Raw genomic sequence first — 18,868 nt, forward strand, 5'->3', positions numbered from 1 at the left:
GTAGATCAGCGGAAATATTTTGAATTGGTCTCAGACTAGTTGACCCAGCTGTGATACCATTCTTAAGTCATACATCCACCATCCCAGACTTCCTTGGTCATGTGATGGCTGGAATAGTGGGAGAGATTTGCCCTAACAGCTTTTCTTCTAGACGGCGGTCCTTGCAGAAAACCCCCCCAGCAAGGCTTTCCAGTCATGCTTCAGTTGATCATTTACACGGGTAATTCTCAGACAGAATTGGTGACCTTCATATATTCAAAACAAAAACCATAAGGTAATAATATTGATCATTTGACCTCTCTAAATGATTACCATATAAATGGTTAAACGTTTATTATGTTCACTGTTAGTCATATCTTGCATGGAAAGTTGTACACTAAGCAATATAATCGACAAAAAATAAAACATCACAAAAATCAAGAATGTACAATAAAAATATGATTACCATATAAATGGTTAAACGTTTATTATGTTCACTGTTAGTCATATCATGCATGGAAAAGTGTACACTAAGCAATATAATCGACAAAAAATAAAACAAAGCACAAAAATGAAGAATGCAGAATAAAAAATGGCATTTTTAGTGGTTTAATCAACCTCTCGCGAGAGTTCATTGTGACCTATGCGGAAGTTTACAATCAACGAGAGTACACGTGCCACGAGAAAACCGACAGGACCTCTCATCTGTTTGTAACGTGCTTTTTACCTTTTAGTCTTTTCCCTCGCCATCTACGATGAATTCTCTTTTAATCAAGGCATTTTTAGCTACTTCTCCCGATTACGATTTATTGTTTGATTCGCTGTTATGGCCAGCCGACGTGTTGCCGGAGACGGAACGCATTGAGGCGCTGACACTTTTCTTTGAAGGTCTCGAGCAATCGGAAACAAGTTCATCGCCAAGCCCTAAAAGACAACTAAAACTAGATAAAATCGAGTCTATCATCTGGACGCATTGTCTGCCTCTTCTCTCCAAAATATCAGCAAAAGAAGCGGAGGGTGAGTCAATCAGGGGGACCACAGCGGCGGTCTGCAAACTTGTGGCCGCCTGCGCCCGGTTATGTGACCCGGCTGTCTCGATCAAAGCCACCCAGGACCTCCTGCCTTCCCTCGGACTACCAGAGGAGAACCCACCCGGTGTGGAGCACCGACTCAGTGTGGAGGTTGCTAGTGAACTCCTGGCTGCCCTTCTTCCATCTTTAAGAGGAAACGAGCAGATCACATGGAGCGTTTTATCCTGTGTCCTGTTGGGGATTCGAACCTTTCAAGACGGATCGCTCTGCCGGGTGACCGTCCGCCTCATGTTAGCCCTGTTTGGCTCCTGCAGTGATGATGCGATGCTGGGAAGCATCATGAGCAAGACTTTGAGTGAGCTGTGCAACTGGCACGCATTGGAACTCTCTCCATCTGTAACTGAGAGAACATTGCTCTATTTGACCGCCCTGTTGGACCACCTGCTGACAGCGAGCAAGCTGGACCCCCGTCCCTGTCTCCGCTTTTGGTGGGTGGTTCAGAAGGGACTGACCCACCGAGACTGCGTATCTCGTAAGAGAGCGTTGTATCTTCTCAAATGGTGTGTGGGATCATCACAAGTGATGGGAGTGGACTGTCCTTCTCAACAAGGTAGAATGAGGATTTAGTACTTTAAATTTTAATAATGAGTCATGGAAAAATAAGGCAGTGGTTCCTTAGCCGGTAACCGGTCAAATAGTCCCAGGGGCCAAATAGCCTATATGGCCCCATATGGCTATTTAGCCGGTGTGACAATATATCTTATTTATTTATATAGTTAACCCTTGCCCTCCTTTCATATTTTCACAACTTTTATCAAATAACAGTACACTATCTCAGCATTATATTAATATTGCTCTGATTTGTCTTTGAGTCATCAAAATACAGGGATACTACTTTAATGTAGACTATAGGCGAAGTCAATCCATTATGATAATTGAAATTTGGCAATATTTCTCCCATTTCTAAAGCAATATTCACAATAATTGGCAGTTATTGTTTATTTTATAAGTGGCAATAACACAGCAAATTTCAATCAGAATGGTTTAGAAAATGACTGACTTTTTTTCTGTTATATAAGCAAGTGGTGAGGAGATCTTGTTCAAATGGACATCCAAAAGCAGCAAGATTCTCAGAGAATTTTGGGAGGATTATGTGCTGGTGATGGAGACTTTGGAGGAAAACCAGGTCAGAAACATTTCTTGTGATGATTCCATTCATAGGCCATCTCCAAGTCGACATGAGTCTTATAATATTTGTGTTGTTTCCTTTCTCCAGATTCACGTTGTGCGGCCGGTTCTGAATAGAATAGACGCTCTGATCCAAACCACTGCGAATGAAGGTATCAATTGGATTGGATAACTTTATTCATCCCGTATTCGGGAAATTTCATTGTGACAGTTGCAAGAAAAGGCATAGTTATAAGTTAGACAGTACAGTCAAAGGCCACAGAACAACAAAGCAAAAAGCACAAAGTACAACGCAAATCAAAATCAATGGGATCATTAAGAATCACCAAATCATTAAGACAGAAAAGCAGCAAAGACACAAAACGAGCTACAAGTTTCGGTAGCAAAAACGGATAGACTCAAAAAGACAAAGTTGGACAAAAACTGGAACCGCACACAGAAAGTCTTCCACAATATGGGGAACTTCTGCAGACTGTGACCGAGGTAGGGAATATGCAGAGTCACTCTTCCAAGCTTATCCGCACAGTTCCTCAGTAGTCTGGAGCTGAAGAAAACAGCAGCAGGGCAGAACTCCTCGACTCTGTTGCTGGTAAGCGCCGACAGCTCGTCCATCTTATCCCACGATGGAATGGTTGATCAGAAGCGTTGCCTTTCCTCCCGGCAATTTTGTCCAGCTCCGAAACTCCGGCGGCACCGAGGTGTTGCTCCTTCTGCTGCGTATTGTAACAGCTAGTCCCATGTGTGTGACAGCGTAGGCATGGCGGAATGGTTCCAAAAAAAGAAGTAGCCGAAAGAAGCCAGGCTAACAGAACAAGGAAAGTTGTAAAAACATTAAAGTATAAATTACAAAGTAAAGTAAAAAGGGATGTATTAAGAAATATTAAAATTTAATTTAAAAAAGATAATAGGGCTGTAAAACGCGAAAAACAAGAGTGTACAGAGCTACTCCCACTGGCTCCCGCGTGAACGGCGCCATCTTGGAAAGTTTGGAAAGCAATGTTTGCTCTTCTTGCTTTATCAAGAGTAAAATTATAAACTGGGATTATAAATGGTATGTGTCCACTTGTTTTTAGGTCAAGACCTCTTCCACCCCTCATGGCTGCTGTGTGTGTACCAGCGGATGTTTCACAGCGAGAATAAAACCTTAATGCGAGCGGGTGTTTGTCACCTATTGGAGCTTCAAGCCCTCCAACAGTCAGCCTTTGCTTCAGCTTTTTCTCAGGTGAAGGTTCATGCACGACACACCGTCATTTACCTACGATATGCGCCATTAAATCTGTCTCATTTGCTCTACAGTTTGTCGCTGGGCCCTTTATGGACGTTCTGTCGGAAATGTCACTCTTCTGCAGGTGAGGACAAACTCCCCAGTGAATATATTTCATTAATTTCCTATTGGATTATAATATGATGTTGATTTGCTTTTTTTTTCAGGGCAAGTGGACAGAACGTTGGAGACTGTCCCGAGCTGGCAATTAAACTCCAAATATTCTTGCAAAATTTCTTCAACAGCCTACCATCAGAGGAAAGAGGTACAAAGACTTAAGCTTTTTTTTTCCCCGTGCCAGATTTCGTTCAAATTTCCGATTCTTTTCAGGCCCCGTACTCCTTCAAATGATCCGGCAGCTTGGATCTAAGCATTGGTGTGCAGTGCCCCTCCTCTTCATTTCCGAGGCTCTGTCGACACTTGCTCCGCAGCCATTATTGACCAGCGATGGGCTCACTGCCCTCAGGTTCGCACGAGGAAAAAAAAAAAACACTACTTTCACGGTTCAAGTGGCGATGAATTGCATTCTCTCACAGGGAGGTACTTCACTGCACCATGATCACACATCAAGTCCTCCTGAGAGGTGCTGCCCAGTGCTTCTTATTGAAAAGCGCCCTCTGTCTTCTAGATGTGGTAAGAAAATGAAAAAGCACACACACTTTACTTAGTACAGTGGTACCTCGTGATACGACAGCTCGTCATACGACATGCTCGTGGTACGACAAAAATTTCCATCGAATAATTCGCTCGCAATACGATTAAAATTTCGAGATGCGACCAAGCCAGGTGGCCATGACATGAGAGGCTGTTTATCATTGTAGCGCACTGTCTTTTTTTGCCGCATCTCTTTCGTGTATAACTACTATATCTACAAGGAGTAAAAGATTTATTCAGACGAGTTTCGACCAGTAAACGCACAACGCGCATGCGCGGGCAAAAAGAGGGCTTTCTGGGTAATGACGAATACTCGTGCACACAACACCAATAGCCAATGGCACCCTTTGTCAGAATAAAACTTCATTACCCGCAATCAATTCGTGGGTAAGCTCAGCTATTGCTTTTCCTGTTATTCTTTCTAAGGAAAGGAGCTCCCGCGATCGCTCATTTAAGCCTATTTCTCATTAGCAAGTGGTCGTGCGCTATCCTATTGTGAGGACATTTGTGTGCATCATTTTCGGAATGTTTTGAAGGCAATACAACAGCAAACAGTCCATTGATAGCGAACGTGAGGGTGGAGGCGTGGCAACCCGCTAACCCGGAAAACGAAGGTAACAAAAGATTAAGACAAAACTAGAATTCAGTTTTGTGTAAAGTTACATTAAACGTATGTTTGAGTGTGTCTGTATATATTTATCCAAGTTAATTTAAATTTGTTCGTTTACGAGTGCCGTGGATAAAGTCCCCCGAACAGCCCCCCCTCCGCCTCCGTGTGTGTCGTTGTCTCTCCCCTCCGCGAAATGCGTCTAATTTTACATCTATTAAACATATTTTATTACTATTAAACCACTCGTTATTTATTACTTTGTCAATATATGGCGAATTAGAAGAAATAAAACATTTTTTCCAATCCAATATCCTGTTTTTGGTGTTTTTTCAGAGGGTTGGAACAAATTAATTTTTTTTTCAATTCATTTCAATGGAAAACGTTCGCTCGAGTTACGAAAAGCTCGACATACGATCTCAGTCTCGGAACGGATTACGATCGTATGTCGAGGTACCACTGTATGTCTGTGGCTTACACAAATCTACTTTCAGAGCACAGTGACCCTTGATGATGTCTTTGCCTTCCTTGGACATTTCCGGGCGGATGAGTCACTTGGTCGAGGCACGGCTCTTTGGAATGAGGTGTGCCTTATTGGATTCTTCCTGGAAGACATTCTAGCAGGACACCATTTTTTTTTAACAGAAATGGTTGTGCATTTCTTTTCAGGTTTGTCACTGGCTCTCACTCAATGAGGGCAGTTTTAAGCCAAGTGATAACCACGGTGTGTCCTCAAGCAGGGATGTTATCAGAGCATACGTTCAGGGCAAAATGCATGAGTTTCTATCGGTTCCAGCTAGTGGCGGTAAGTCTGTTAGCAAACTAAATTGCCCAACTTTTTGGTTTTTTTTTTTAATGATTTTTTAACCATCTTATATGCTTTTCAGTTAGGACAGGGGGCTTACCTGATCCCAAAGAGGCAGACAAATTGGCCAGATCCATTCTGCTGTGCGCTGACCTTGAACGCAGTCGGCCTGGAGAACAGAGCGGGGACGACTTGGAGTTGTTATTGTGTCCTCTGGTGGACACTCTAAGGCAGGTCAGCACCTACCTCTACATGCCTCTGAAGAAGAGTGACAAGAGCTTGCAGCTCCTTCTGCGACTGCTCCAGCTCAAAGAAATTCCAAAACAACACGGTTAGTATGATCATGTGGATTCCCCAAGTATTTCAGTCCTTAGTTTTTATTATGGTCCTCACCTATAAATGAATAAGTAGAAAACATTCAGATTTTGTTATAATACGCTGTGCCGTTGTTTGAAACGTGACATATCCATTTTTTGTCGTTAAATAGGGAATAAACTCACTTGCATTTTTTTTCTTTGCTTTTTTTCAGATGGTGACATGACTGATGCTTTAAAGAAGCTCATTCCTCAGTTTGTAGATTCAGTTCAGAACTTTATCGTGACGCGTTTGTGTAGGGGACTGCGGGAGGTAAAAAGCAGTCCATACAACATAAGGATGGTTTCCATTTGATAGATTACAATGTTCGTTTGTCGCTATGCAGTTGTGTGACTTGGAGCGGGCAGAGCTGTATTTGTGTGTCTTGAAGCAGCTGGCCAGGCACAATTCTGCAATTGGTAACGGTTTCTTCACTAAACTTCTCAAGTTCAGTCTCCACATTCTGCAAGAACCAACTCCGGAGGTTGCAAGCAAAATATTACCTCAAAACCTTTGACTCGCTAGGCTAATCATCATTCTCCTTCTGGTAGGTCCCCACAGTGGCGAGCCAGGTTACTAAAGCAGTTGCTATGGCATCTCTCGCCATGCTTTGTCAGCTGCTGGAGTGGCAAGCAATCAAGCCAGACACTTTTTCTCTTCTAACTCAACTGAAGGAGCACTTTTTCCAGCCAGTGGCGTCTCCCGGGCAAAGTCATTCACCCCTGGGACGCTTCAATGAAAGGCTGGAGAAACCTCACACAACTAACACCATCAGGTTGGTGACTGGGAGAGCTTGAAACAATGTTGAGTACACTTGCCCCTCATCTGAAAGTCACCTAGTTTTCTTTTCCCCAGTGTTGAAGGTGGGCCGGGTGCTCTCCTAGAGGACTGGGGTCGCACCGCTGCCCACTTCATGCGAGACCAGTGGATTTGCCACGGTTTCCTGATAAAAACCGTCAGGATTCAAGAGTCCGCGTTACCTGTTAAAACCGAAACCGCCATCGTCGCTCTGAGCTGCTGCGTGGAGGCTTTAGCTTTACTGCCCAGCAACCTGGTGCTGCCCGTTCTTGCCTTCATGAAGACTGTGCTGCCACAAGTGAGTCTGTCTTTGTGTGTGGATTTCGACTGTGGCTCGAATGTTAAAGCGTCATTATACTTTGATCTCAGCTAGCGCATGAAGACGAAGCGCTCTGCGTGAAAGCTGTGAGACGTACCTGGGAGCTGGTGCATGGCTTGAGCAATAACGCCCACGACTTTTGGCCTGCCCTCAAATACTTCATCTCAGTGGCCTTCCACCCAAAACTCTTAATGCTTACAGATAGTCAGGCGCCAAAGCTGACAAAAACTGTGAAACAGGTACTGTCCCCATGTCAACCTGTCCTAGAATCTGGGCTAAAATTTCATATTGTTTTCATTTCTAATAATGGGTACATGGTCAATTGGTCGCCGGTCTTTTCGTCGCCCGGAAGGTAAGTGATAATTACCATTTAAATCGTTGCTCAAATTCCCTAAATACAAACTGTGAATTACTATTTAGTCATACTTAATGCCCTATTAATTATTAGGCTAAAGAAAAGCTCCAAATTTCCCAGACTTTTATTGTTTTTTTGTTGGATAACTTGTTAAGACCCTGACTGACGTAGCTTCTTAAAGGGACAACGCATGTACATACAAACTCTTATACACTCAGACGTCGGCTCAGTGAAACTGCTCATGGCCATTGTTGGCTTTTATTGATGCGTAGACCGTGTTGTTTTACCTTGTTTTGTCGCCGGTCTTTTGGTCGCCCGTTGTCGCGGTCGGGGCGACCAAAAGACCGGCAACCAATCGACCGCCCACGTAATAATGTGGCTGTTAGAAAAAAACTTTATTTATTTATCTAAGTTGAACTTAACATTTTCCTTGACTTGTGATTTATCCTACAATTTTGCATTCATAACAGCGCCGTGAAGGAACCCTTAATTCCAGTGTTGGTGATTCACTGAGTTCTGTTGATGTTTTGTCTAGATTGCTGCCGAAATCATGGAGTTCTCCGAGTCTAAGAACGGAGTTTTTAGTGTGCTGCTGCGACACTGTTGTGGCACTTGGTTACCTGATGGTGGACAAAGCAGCGAGCGAGACGACTGCATTTTCTCCAGTGTTTTTAATCACGTCAACATCATGGCCGAGGGCTGCATTTACGGCCCCGTGTTCAGGAGAGATCAACGGTACTCATGACAATCTCACTTATTTGTTCCTTTTTTTCTCCCCCCACAGCATTTCATTTTTGTGTTTTTTTTTTGAAGGCTTCTGCAAGATGTGCAGGCTTACATTGAACAACTTGGCCCAGCATGTGCTTCCAATGCCGTGGTTGTAAGGTGAGCTCTACCATTTTGTGATTGGAGAAGCATGGGATGATGTATTCATTAGTTTTTACATTTTAAAATGTGCTATTTTGTAATTGAACAAACGCTTGTGTGTTCCAGCGACAATAGAGATGACCAACTACCTCGCATTTACTCACTGGCTTTCTTCACTTGCCTGGATGCTTCTGACATTGAGCACCAACGACTGATGGAGAAGCTCGTCGTCACTCTCTTGAAGAAGGTAACTTACTCTCAGTAAAAAAAAAAAAACTATTTAACCAGTCAGAAGGTATCATTTCTCTCTTTCATTAAACTTTTGACCAGGACAAGCACCTATCAAAGACAGTGCGTATTTCTTGTAACTCTCTGCAACATCGCGTGAAGAACAGAATATGGCAAACATTGCTTATCATGCTTCCCAAATTGAAAGAGGCAAGTCTGTCTGATACTGTTTTCGTGACGCAGGCGATCAGGCAAATAATAACACGTTGTCTTTTTTTGTAAATGCAGGAGTTTGTGGCCTCCATACTGAGTCGTGTCTTTGAGGCTGGCTACTGCAGCAACCAGGCTTCGGTCAAGTACCTCATTGAATGGACCGTGATTCTGATCCTCATCCGTTATCCAAAACATATAGACAGCTTTTGGGCCTGTTTTGACATGGTACGGTTGACTTTACATGTGGCATAAATCCCGCTCAATTGAATAATTGGAAACTAAATAAGCATTGAATGATGTGCTTTGGGTTCAGAATCATGAAGGAACCAAGACTGGCATCTGCACCTTCTTCGCAGTTCTGATTCACTTTGCTGTGATGGTTCCCACCCTTGAGGATCCGGTGAGACTTCTTCAAAATGCCATTTTCTTTCTTATATCACCTTACGTAAGGTCAACTATATTTCCTTTTGACTTTAAGGACAAGCATTTGGCAAAAGCACTGGACGTTAGCCTTGAGTGGTGTTTTCACCACAACTTTAGCGTACGCCTCTACGCCCTTCTGGCTTTGAAGCGGATTTGGAGTTTAATGACGGTCCGGGAAAAGACGACAGTTGTTGATCTTCTGGTGCTGTCCCATGTGGTCAAGGCCTGTCTTCACCAGACGGAAGCTTTGAAGAACAATGGGTGGGAATACATGATATGGTAGTGCATTAGCTGCAAAATCATTCATAAACTGCAATACTGTCTACATTTTTTTTAGGAATGCCAACAAGAACTGGACCAGGATTCAAGAGCACTTCTTCTTTGGTGCCTTTGATCCTATCAGGGATTACAGCATTGAGGTAAGCGTTCAACCTCTAACATGTTGGTTATGTACTTTGTAATGAACTGCGGTTTATTGTTTGTATTTTTATTTTTTTTTGTTTCCCTAGACCATATACTACACTTTCCCGAGGCTTTCGGGATTGGCCGACGACGAGTGGATTCCGCCTTGGAAGTTGGAGAAGCTGGCGTGCTTTTCTCAGACGCCCCCTCTTCGGAACGCCTCTCCCGATTTGAGTCGGATCCAGCCCGGAGACTGGGTCCAGCAAGACAAAAGTAAAGTGGCACACGCAAATCAAGTTCACTGAATTTATTGCTTTCAAAGTTCATTTACAGCCATTTAGAAGTAGTGATGCGTGAGGGGTACACTGAGATTTATGAGGGCCTGCTTTTAGTGGTGCGGATAGTGATTAGAGTCTGCTTCTTTTGACATACCGATGTGATGAAACATTTATCCTGGCTTTTTGACTGTAATACAATGATTTAGGTTTTCATTTTTTTTCCAGGCGAGGATGACAAGGAAGAGCGCTGGGCTGAGGTGCAGAAAAAAATCACCCCCTGGAGGTTGGACATCCAGGAGCACGATCCAGAGCTTCAGCTGGTTCCGCAGCAGAGAGCAGCTCGCTTGGGGAAACAGCGCGGCGCCCTCCTGGTGGTGGCCTCGCTCATTGACAAACCCACAAATCTTGGAGGTCAACCGAATGCGAAAAACGAGAACAGCACAACTCCTGTTTGAAACTAAAAGGTCTGAGAGTAACTCCCCCTAAAATGTGTTTGTTATAGGTTTGTGTCGGACCTGTGAGATCTTTGGCGCCAGTGCGTTGGCGCTGGACAACCTCCGGCACGTCACTGACAAACACTTTCAGTCGCTGAGTGTGTCATCGGAACTTTGGCTTCCTCTCGTGGAGGTGAGGAGCATCACGTTTGACACATTTGCCAGTCTGCAGATGGACACACTCACTGTTCACCTTAATAAGTACACAATCACAATACAAGAGTTGTTTTGTAAAGATAACTGACGTCAATGGAAATTATTTAAAAGCTGTTCTAAATGTGTAGTGGGTTAGATATATTGTAAAAGCACAATGCTCTGTCATAACTTAAATACTTTTAAAGGTTAAAGTAATTTAAATCTCATTCTATTAAAATGTAGCAGAGAATAGCATGTGCAGAGGAAGTGCAAGTTGAGTTTATGTGAAGCATAACAACAGAGCCTTAAATCCAGAATGAATTGATCTGAAGTTAAAATAAGTCTGGATAGGTTTTTATGCATATTTGCAAAGTCAACTATCGTAACAGCATTTTCTTCTGTCCTTGTGGTGACTCGCCATTTTCAAAAATGACATTTTTCGTAGTACAGTCTGTTGAGTAGGGTTATTATTATTATTTTTTGTATCGTTGGTTTTGCTGTGACATAAACTAAATCTGTTTGCCCGTTAGGTAAAGCCGTTGGAACTGGCAGACTTCCTGCAAGTAAAGAAGACTGAGGGTTACTGCATTGTCGGTGTGGAGCAGACCGCCAACAGTCATGGCCTTCAGGACTACCAGTTTCCTGAGAAGACGCTTCTACTTTTGGGGTATGAAATCAATAACTACTATTTACAAATACACATTTTTTTTGCATATCAGTTCTAGTCGATGACTTATGCACAAGGTGACAGGAGAAAAAAAACGTTAACAATCCATATGTTTTTCAATACATTACATCTGCACTTAAGTTTTACGCAGATGAAGGCATGAGCTGACAAAGGTATTTCATGAGAACTCACCTGTTTCCCAGCGGGACCTTCACTCTCAGTGCCTCTGTCAGAACATGCTGGCTTGTAATTGGCCCCCTCTGGGGAAAGCCCAGCAGAAATTGTCGAGAGCAGCAGGGACTTTGGTCTACAGTAATGCCGTTTGGGGCTTGACAGATCAAAAGATGTGCAATGTCTTCTCCACGTATTTGAAGCTTCACATGACTTGATTAGGACGGTTGCGAATAAGACAAAGTAAGAAAGTGAGCCGATACATCTTCTGTTTTGTTCAAGCTTTCTTTTAATTGCAGCCATCCTCTCACTTAATTGCATTCAGGATTAATGAAGCTCATTAAATGACCACTTTCAACTGTGTTGCGCCCTTTGTAAGCGCCCCTCATTACATCTCTATATTCGCCGAGTGTGAGATTAGTGTTGGTTCAATACACGTATGCGATCCAGTGAGACCCTTCTTAACAATACAACATTGATAAATCATTCGAGAATATAACGGAAATTCACATCCCTATTATTTTCTTATTAAGGGCTCGGAACCGCGGCCCATCGATTCCTGATTGTCCGCACGTAATTGAAATGATTGAACCTGGTAACCCTAATGTCATGTTTAAAATGTTACCTACTGTCAAAATATTAACTCGTTTCTTTGGCCGTAGGAACGAACGAGAAGGCATCCCTGCCAACTTGCTGCAACTGCTGGACGTGTGCGTGGAGATCCCTCAGCAAGGGGTCATCCGCTCACTCAATGTGCACGTGAGCGCCGCCCTGCTGATCTGGGAGTACACTCGCCAACGCCTCGGCCAAACCTTCAATCAAGACAAGTCGAATCATGGATGAAGAAGAAAACCCCATGGACGATTTAAATTCAAAGTTTCAAGCACAGAAGCTTGTTTATCATGTACGTATCCTTGATGAGTGCCTTGAAGCTAAACCCGGCTTCTTCCACTCCAGTATTCCGCAGAGCACCGTTTTTTTGGATAATAAAAATTGCCTGCAGACGAGCAGCAGGAATTTCAAATGTTTTTATTTTATTTTCCAGAGCAGGCAATTACTTTTTGGCTCACAGGGTCCTTAAAGACTGGAAACCAGCCCGGATAGTGGCTCTCGAGGACCGGAGTTGGCCACCCCTTCAATGCATAGTAAGGCTTTTTCTTCATAAAATGACCATGTATAGCAGGGGTGGGCAAACTGGTCTTTGAGGGCCGCTGTGGGTACAAGTTTTTGTTCCAACCGATCCAGCACAGACACTTTGACCAATGAGATTTCTATAGAAAACAAGAAGCACCAGACTGCAATCCACTGATTGCACTTGTTGGACACCAGATTGGTGAAACGGTGTCCTCTTTATGGGTTGGAATGAAAATCTGCACCCACTGCAGTCCTTGGTGGAATAGTTTGCCCACCCATCCATGATGAAGATAAGTTTTTAAGTTTATAAAAATGTAAAAATCCATGCTGAAATTTGTAAGCGGAAGCCACTCTTGCTACTAGGACTCAGCACCGAAGTTAAAAAATAATAATAATGTTAAAAAAATAATTAATTGCAGAAAAACTACATTTCTTTTCACCTGACAATTGACAACTTAGGATGTTGGTTTCAAACCAACTACCATTGGCATGGTGGGTGGGTACTCTACCTGTTGATGGTCTCTATCAAACTGGATCCCGTATCCACCGCACGCAGGATTTCTTCATTTTTACCTAAAAATGAGGTATAGTGCCCACTTGCCATACAAAAGTTGCATGGATTGATTCCCACATTCTTCAGGTTTTCACTCTTCAGCTCAAACGGATTCATGGCCTCAATAGTAGACCACCAACTTACCATACAAAAAGGCATCGGTTGGATTTCCCCGTTCCTCCAACTTCTCACTTTTCAGGTCAAATAAAAACCGAGTGGGCAGGACCAGACTTTTTAGGGAGGTGGCTTATACACTTAGTCAAATGAGTCGAGCGCCCTCTTACCGAAAATACTTGGCCGGTCCAAGTTTAGTGGGTGTGTGGGTGGGCCCCTTGGCGCACACAGTGGAGTATGCGCCTACCGCCGAATGGATGCTGGTTCACGTCCCGCAGACGTACTCTTGGTGCCTCTCCCCGCCTTCGGCGGGGAGAGACACCTGCGACATAAGAATAATTACCTTTTACTAAAAAAAACTTTAAAAAATAAATTTTACATTGAATCATTACATCAAAATGAGTTTAAAAAATCCTAAGACACTGGCTATTAGCTAGGATTTCAAGTAAGCCACTCAAAAAGTTTTATTGGACAGGACCATGCTGAGTAGGGAGGCGGCTTGCACACTTAGCCAAATTACTCGAGCGCCCTCTTACTGGAAAAACTTAGCCGGTCGAAGTTTAGTGGGATGGTGGAAGGCTTCTTTAACACACCCAGTAGAGCATGCGCCTACCGTCGAGTTGAAGCTGGTTCGCGCCCCGCAGACAAACTCTGCAACAAAAGACTAATTACCTTTTACTAAAAAAACTTTAAACATTAAATTTTACATTTAATCATTACATCAAAATTTGTTAAAATAATTGGCCTAAAAAATCAAAAGACACTAGCTATTAGCTAGGATTTCAAATAAGCCAATCAAAAAGTTTTATTGGACAGACAGGACCATGCTGAGTAGGGAGGTGGCTTGCTCACTTAGCCAAATTACTCGAGCGCCCTCTTACCGAAAATACTTGGTGGGAGGGTCCTTTAGCACACAGTAGAGCAGGGGTGGCCAACTCCGGTCCTCGAGAGCCGCCATCCGGTCTGTTTTCCATGTCTCCCTCCACCAACACACCTGAATCAAATAGTCAGGATCGGTATCAAGCTTCTGGACGGCTTGCTGATGAGTTGGTCATTTGATTCAGGTGTGCTAGAAGAGGGAGATATGGAAAACACACCGGATAGCGGCTCTTGAGGACCGGAGTTGGCCACCCCTGGAGTAGAGTATATGCCTATATGTATTGTTGTATTCCCACCACAACCACCGGCTGTCGAAGAACCGGGTTGAGCCAAGCAGGCGTCGGTCGGTCGGTCGGCTGCACCCCGTTCTTCTCCTCCTGCTCCTCTTCCACATTGTCCAATTCATCTTTCATGACACAAAGACAATTATCTCTCAACACTGCCCAAGATGACAACATTTTTGTTGACGCTAATATCTTTACAGTGGCGACACGGTTTTCAACCTGGCATGACGAAGGCGGTGGCGACGTGTATCTGTCCCAACTGCTCCTGCGGCCGGTCAGCAAGCTCTGTGAATGACATAAAGGTCACGTGACCAAAGTTATGATGTTGACGACGACAATCGGACTTACAGATCAGTGAGGATTTGCCATCCGGCAAAGTCGTTCGCCTCCATCTGCGGGAGCCGTCCAAAAGCATGACCATGTCAGCCTCCGCTCCCTGGGGCGCCGGAGACTCCTGGATGAAGGCGCAATCCGGGGGGGCGCCGGTATGAGTCTGTCAACAAACAAGGCAAGGCGTGAACTTGTGGGGAACATTTCCTCCATGCTGTAACTTACATTCAACAAATATCTTGTACGTACACGAGCCTTGTGAGGATGAGCCAGAAGCCAAGATTCATTCAATAAGTATACAATAAAGTCAAATATGGCTATTATTGCTCAAATGCCTCCCAATGCGTTTTTTTGTATTTTTAAAGAAAATAGCCTTACTATACATGGTCATTTTTTTATTATAAATAAAAGCCTTACTATACCTGGTCATTTTTTAAGAAAAAAAGCCTTACTATACATGGTCATTTTTTAAGAAACAAAGCCTTACTATAAATGTTCATTTTGTTAAAGAAAATATGCCTTACTATACATGGTTATTTTTTAAAGAAAATATGCCTTACTGTACATGGTCATTTTTGAAAGGAAATATGCCTTACTTTACATGGTCATTTTAAAAGAAAATATGCCTTACTATACATGGTCATTTTTTTAAGAAAATATGCCTTACTATACAAGGTCTTTTTTTAAAGAAAAAAAGCCTCACTATTCATGGTCATTTTTTAAGAAAAAAGCCTTACAATACATGGTCATTTTTTTAAAGAAAAAAAGCCTTACAATACATGGTCAGTTTTTTAAGAAAAATGCTTTACTATACACGGTCGTTTTTTAAGAAAAAAGCCTTACTATACTTTGTCATTTTTAAGAAAAAAAGCATTACTATTCTATGTCGTTTTTTAAGAAAAAAGCTTTACTATATACTATGTCCTATTTCGTTTTTTAAGGGAAAAAAAGCCTTACAATACATGGTCTTTTTTTAAAGAAATAAGCCTTACTATACTATTTCGTTTTTTTAAAGAAAAAAGCCTCACTATACTATGTCGTTTTTTAAGAAAAAAAGCCTTACTCTATACTATGTCATTTTTTTAACAAATGAAAGCTTTACTAAACATGGTCTTTTTTAACAAATGAAAGCCGGCCTACCTTTTTTAAGGAAAAAAAAACATCACTATTAATGTTTTTTTGTGTTTTTCAATACAAACTATGGCAATTTTTTTTCCCAAAAAAGGCCTTACCTTCCATAGTCTTTTCCTCTCTCTCTCTCTCTTGCTCTCTCTTTAGTTTTGGCATGATTCTACGTAGTATCTCCATAGAAACTTAAGCCGCCCTTGTTTCGCACACTCGCTCTCTCCCACATCATCCGGCGCTCCTGATGAATACCAACCCAGAGGTTAACTCCTTTTGAGACGCCATCGGTATAAAGCCATGGACTTCTGGGGGAGCGGCGCGTCAGCTCCGGGCTGCTGGCGAGCGGCAGCCGTCAATTCCAGCCGAAAAAGCGATTCGTACACTTGTGTTCCCGTGCGGATGCAGTCGCTCATTCTGGTGCTCATCGTGCTCATGTTTCTGGGATCTGTGACAGGTAACCAACTTATTCATTAATATTAGTTTTCACGTTTAACAAATGTTCAAATCATCAAAACGGGGGAAAGGAAGCATTGATCAGTCGTTACCAAGAGAAAGTGAGTCAAACATTTGACACTATTAAGTTTAGAAAGGGGTCAAAAGAGAGCTATGCTATCACTGCATCTGAATGTAAACAGGTCAATCCTTCATTCAAAATATGGACACTAAAAAAAGCCTTTACTGCGTCATTTTTTAAGAAAAAAGCCTTACTATACTATGTCGTTTTTTAAGAAAAAAAGCCTTACTATACTATGTCGTTTTTTAAGAAAAAAAAGCCTTACTATACTATGTCGTTTTTTAAGAAAAAAAGCCTTACTATACCATGTCGTTTTTTAAGAAAAAAGCCTGTCGGTTTTTTTACGAAAAAAGCCTTACTATACTATGTCGTTTTTTAAGAAAAAAGCCTGTCGTTTTTTTTACGAAAAAAGCCTTACTATACTGTCATTTTTTAAGAAAAAAGCCTGTCGTTTTTTTTTACGAAAAAAGCCTTACTATACTATGTCGTTTTTTAAGAAAAAAGCCTGTCGTTTTTTTTTTACGAAAAAAGCCTTACTATACTATGTGGTTTTTTAAGAAATAAATCCTTACTATACTATGTCTTTTTTTTTTCAAAAAAGACTTACTATACTATGTCGTTTTTTAGGAAAAAAAGCCTCACCATACTATGTCGTGTTTTTTTTAAAGCCTTACTATACTGTCGGTTTTTAAAGAAAAAAGCCTTACTATACTATGTTGTTTTTTAAAGAAAAAAGCCTTACTATATATACTATGTCATTTTTTACGGGAAAAAAAGCCTCACTATACATGGTCGTTTTTTTAAGAAAAAAGCATTGATCAGTCGTTACCAATAGAAAGTGAGTCAAAAATTTTACACTATTAAATTTAGAAAGGGCTCAAAAGAAAGCTACGCTATCACTGCATCTGAATGTCAACAGGTCAATCCTTCATTCAAAATATGGACACTAAAAATGCCCTCGTCTAACGATGGCCATGTGATTTTTGTATGTGTGTGTAGGTAACCTTCTGGTGATCATCCTCGTGGCGGCGACCAAGACTCTTCATCACGTGACGTCCGTGTTGATCATAAACTTGGCAATCAGCGACCTCCTGGTGGGCCTGGGGGTCATGCCCTTTGTTGCATTATCCCTCGTGCAGCCCGGATGGGCACGATGTTTTGTAAGAAATCTCCCATTTTGGTCTTCTTGTAATGAAGGTCATCCCTGATTTTTTAGTTATTTATTTTTGCTCCTTCTTGAACAGAACCTGTGTCTATTTGCGGCCTACACCTCCTCCGTCTACTGCACAGTGTCTGTCCTCACGCTGGCCGCCATCGCCCTAGACCGCTACCACTCCATCGTGGACTGTCTCCGCTACGGTTCCCGCTGCACCCCGTGGAGGAAGTCCCTGGTGGTCCTTTGGATCTGGCTGCAGGCCGTGGCTATCAGTTCTCCGCCGCTACTGGGCTGGAGCTCGGTGACCTACGCGGCTCCGGCGTACAGCTGCGCGGCCGACTGGGCCGGCAGCCCCGGCTACACGGCCACGGCGAGCGTCCTCTCCTACTTCGCGCCCGCCGTCGTCATCCTCTTCTGCTACGCCAAGATCGTCAAGGTGGCCCGCGACCACGCCAGGAGGGTTCGCAGCTTGGAGGATTCCTTTGGAGGTGGCGGGAATCCAAACGTTCCCTCTACGCTCGTATGTCACCTGACTGGATCGTTTGCGTCCGTGGTGGCACCCGCTCAATCGGACGTCTTCCCGCTTTGGACTTCCCCGCCGTGCCAACAGCAGCGTCAAGGAGTGGCTCGTCTCTTTTTGGTCATCTCGGCGTTCTTCCTTTGCTGGACGCCGTACGTTGGGATTGCCCTCATTCGGGCCTCGGAAGGTTCGATTTCTCTTAAGACCACCCGGGTGCCTCCCTGTGCTCTGACAATTTCCTACTTTCTCCTCCTGCTCAATTCGGACTTTAACCCTCTGTTCTACGCTCTGCTCAGCAAGCGCTTCCAGGTGGCCCTGGGGGCACTGAGCCAAAAGCTGAGAGCCGGAGTGAGGAGCATGACCAACTGGGGAGGCGAGGCGGACCCCCGGAGGCCCACGAGCGCAAGCCCGGGGTCGACCTCCGGCACGGACAACTCCTGCTCGCCAATTTTCAGCATTAATATGGACTTCCGGCATCACTCCAGTGAGAATATCTGCAAAGTGAGTGTCCACGAGGTGGCCGGTCCATCTTGCTCCTCTTCTCAAGACCCCTGTGGTGACAAGAAGATGGAGTTCCTGCAGGTTCCCTGTCGAACGCAGGAGGGCGGTAAACTACCAGGTTCTGCTTCGACAATGGAACCAAAGGCCACTTTTGTTTTTGGCCAGATCAGGGTGGAAGTAGAGCACGTCTCTTCAGAGAACCTACTTAAGACATAATAAACAAATGAATATAGACAAAAGTTTTCCAAACACAAAATATAGCCAATGACTTACTTTATCAGATGCAAAATTATTGGCAGCACAATTTAAGCAAAAAAAATAAAAAATGCTGTTAAATGTTGCAGGAAGTCTATTGCTGTTATTGCACGATATAATTTTTTTCTTCCGTACTGTAAATAACATTAACCTTCTACAAAATAAAACCTAAATTATAGTGGCAGTCGTCTGTGTTTGCATTCAAACATGTATAAAGTGCTTTACCTAAAAAACCCAAAGTTTCACAATGACGAGAACAAAACAAACCTGG

At 43.1% G+C, this 18,868-nt stretch overlaps 2 protein-coding genes and 1 long non-coding RNA gene across 3 annotated transcripts; 2 read left to right on the forward strand and 1 right to left on the reverse strand.

Moving 5' to 3' along the window:
• The first annotated feature begins 630 nt into the window (after positions 1-630).
• Positions 631-14,858, forward strand: tarbp1 (TAR (HIV-1) RNA binding protein 1). The gene is made up of 31 exons (XM_077613490.1): positions 631-1,620; positions 2,090-2,196; positions 2,287-2,350; positions 3,272-3,420; positions 3,495-3,547; positions 3,630-3,727; positions 3,793-3,928; positions 3,999-4,095; positions 5,218-5,307; positions 5,393-5,528; positions 5,611-5,859; positions 6,058-6,155; positions 6,229-6,366; positions 6,434-6,657; positions 6,738-6,978; positions 7,050-7,238; positions 7,890-8,089; positions 8,168-8,239; positions 8,348-8,468; positions 8,552-8,659; positions 8,738-8,887; positions 8,976-9,062; positions 9,141-9,346; positions 9,423-9,504; positions 9,595-9,760; positions 9,991-10,176; positions 10,268-10,392; positions 10,925-11,061; positions 11,895-12,136; positions 12,278-12,377; positions 14,397-14,858. Exons 1-29 carry the CDS (start codon positions 735-737, stop codon positions 12,073-12,075), a joined length of 4,776 nt encoding a protein of 1,591 aa, XP_077469616.1. The 5' UTR covers positions 631-734; the 3' UTR covers positions 12,076-12,136; positions 12,278-12,377; positions 14,397-14,858.
• LOC144084764 (uncharacterized) lies at positions 14,242-14,691 on the reverse strand. Its single transcript, XR_013303907.1, has 3 exons — positions 14,545-14,691; positions 14,416-14,481; positions 14,242-14,318 (listed from the first exon to the last, which is right to left on the reverse strand). It is a non-coding gene; the product is annotated as an uncharacterized LOC144084764 (long non-coding RNA).
• Positions 14,859-15,948: 1,090 nt separating the features above from the next.
• Positions 15,949-18,558, forward strand: LOC144084826 (alpha-1A adrenergic receptor). The gene is made up of 3 exons (XM_077613601.1): positions 15,949-16,105; positions 17,165-17,325; positions 17,410-18,558. The coding sequence occupies exons 1-3, from the start codon at positions 15,949-15,951 to the stop codon at positions 18,556-18,558; spliced, it is 1,467 nt and encodes a 488-aa protein (XP_077469727.1).
• Positions 18,559-18,868: the final 310 nt, after the last annotated feature.

This window comes from Stigmatopora argus, chromosome 11, assembly GCF_051989625.1.
Source record: "Stigmatopora argus isolate UIUO_Sarg chromosome 11, RoL_Sarg_1.0, whole genome shotgun sequence".
Classification (NCBI taxonomy): domain Eukaryota; kingdom Metazoa; phylum Chordata; class Actinopteri; order Syngnathiformes; family Syngnathidae; genus Stigmatopora; species Stigmatopora argus.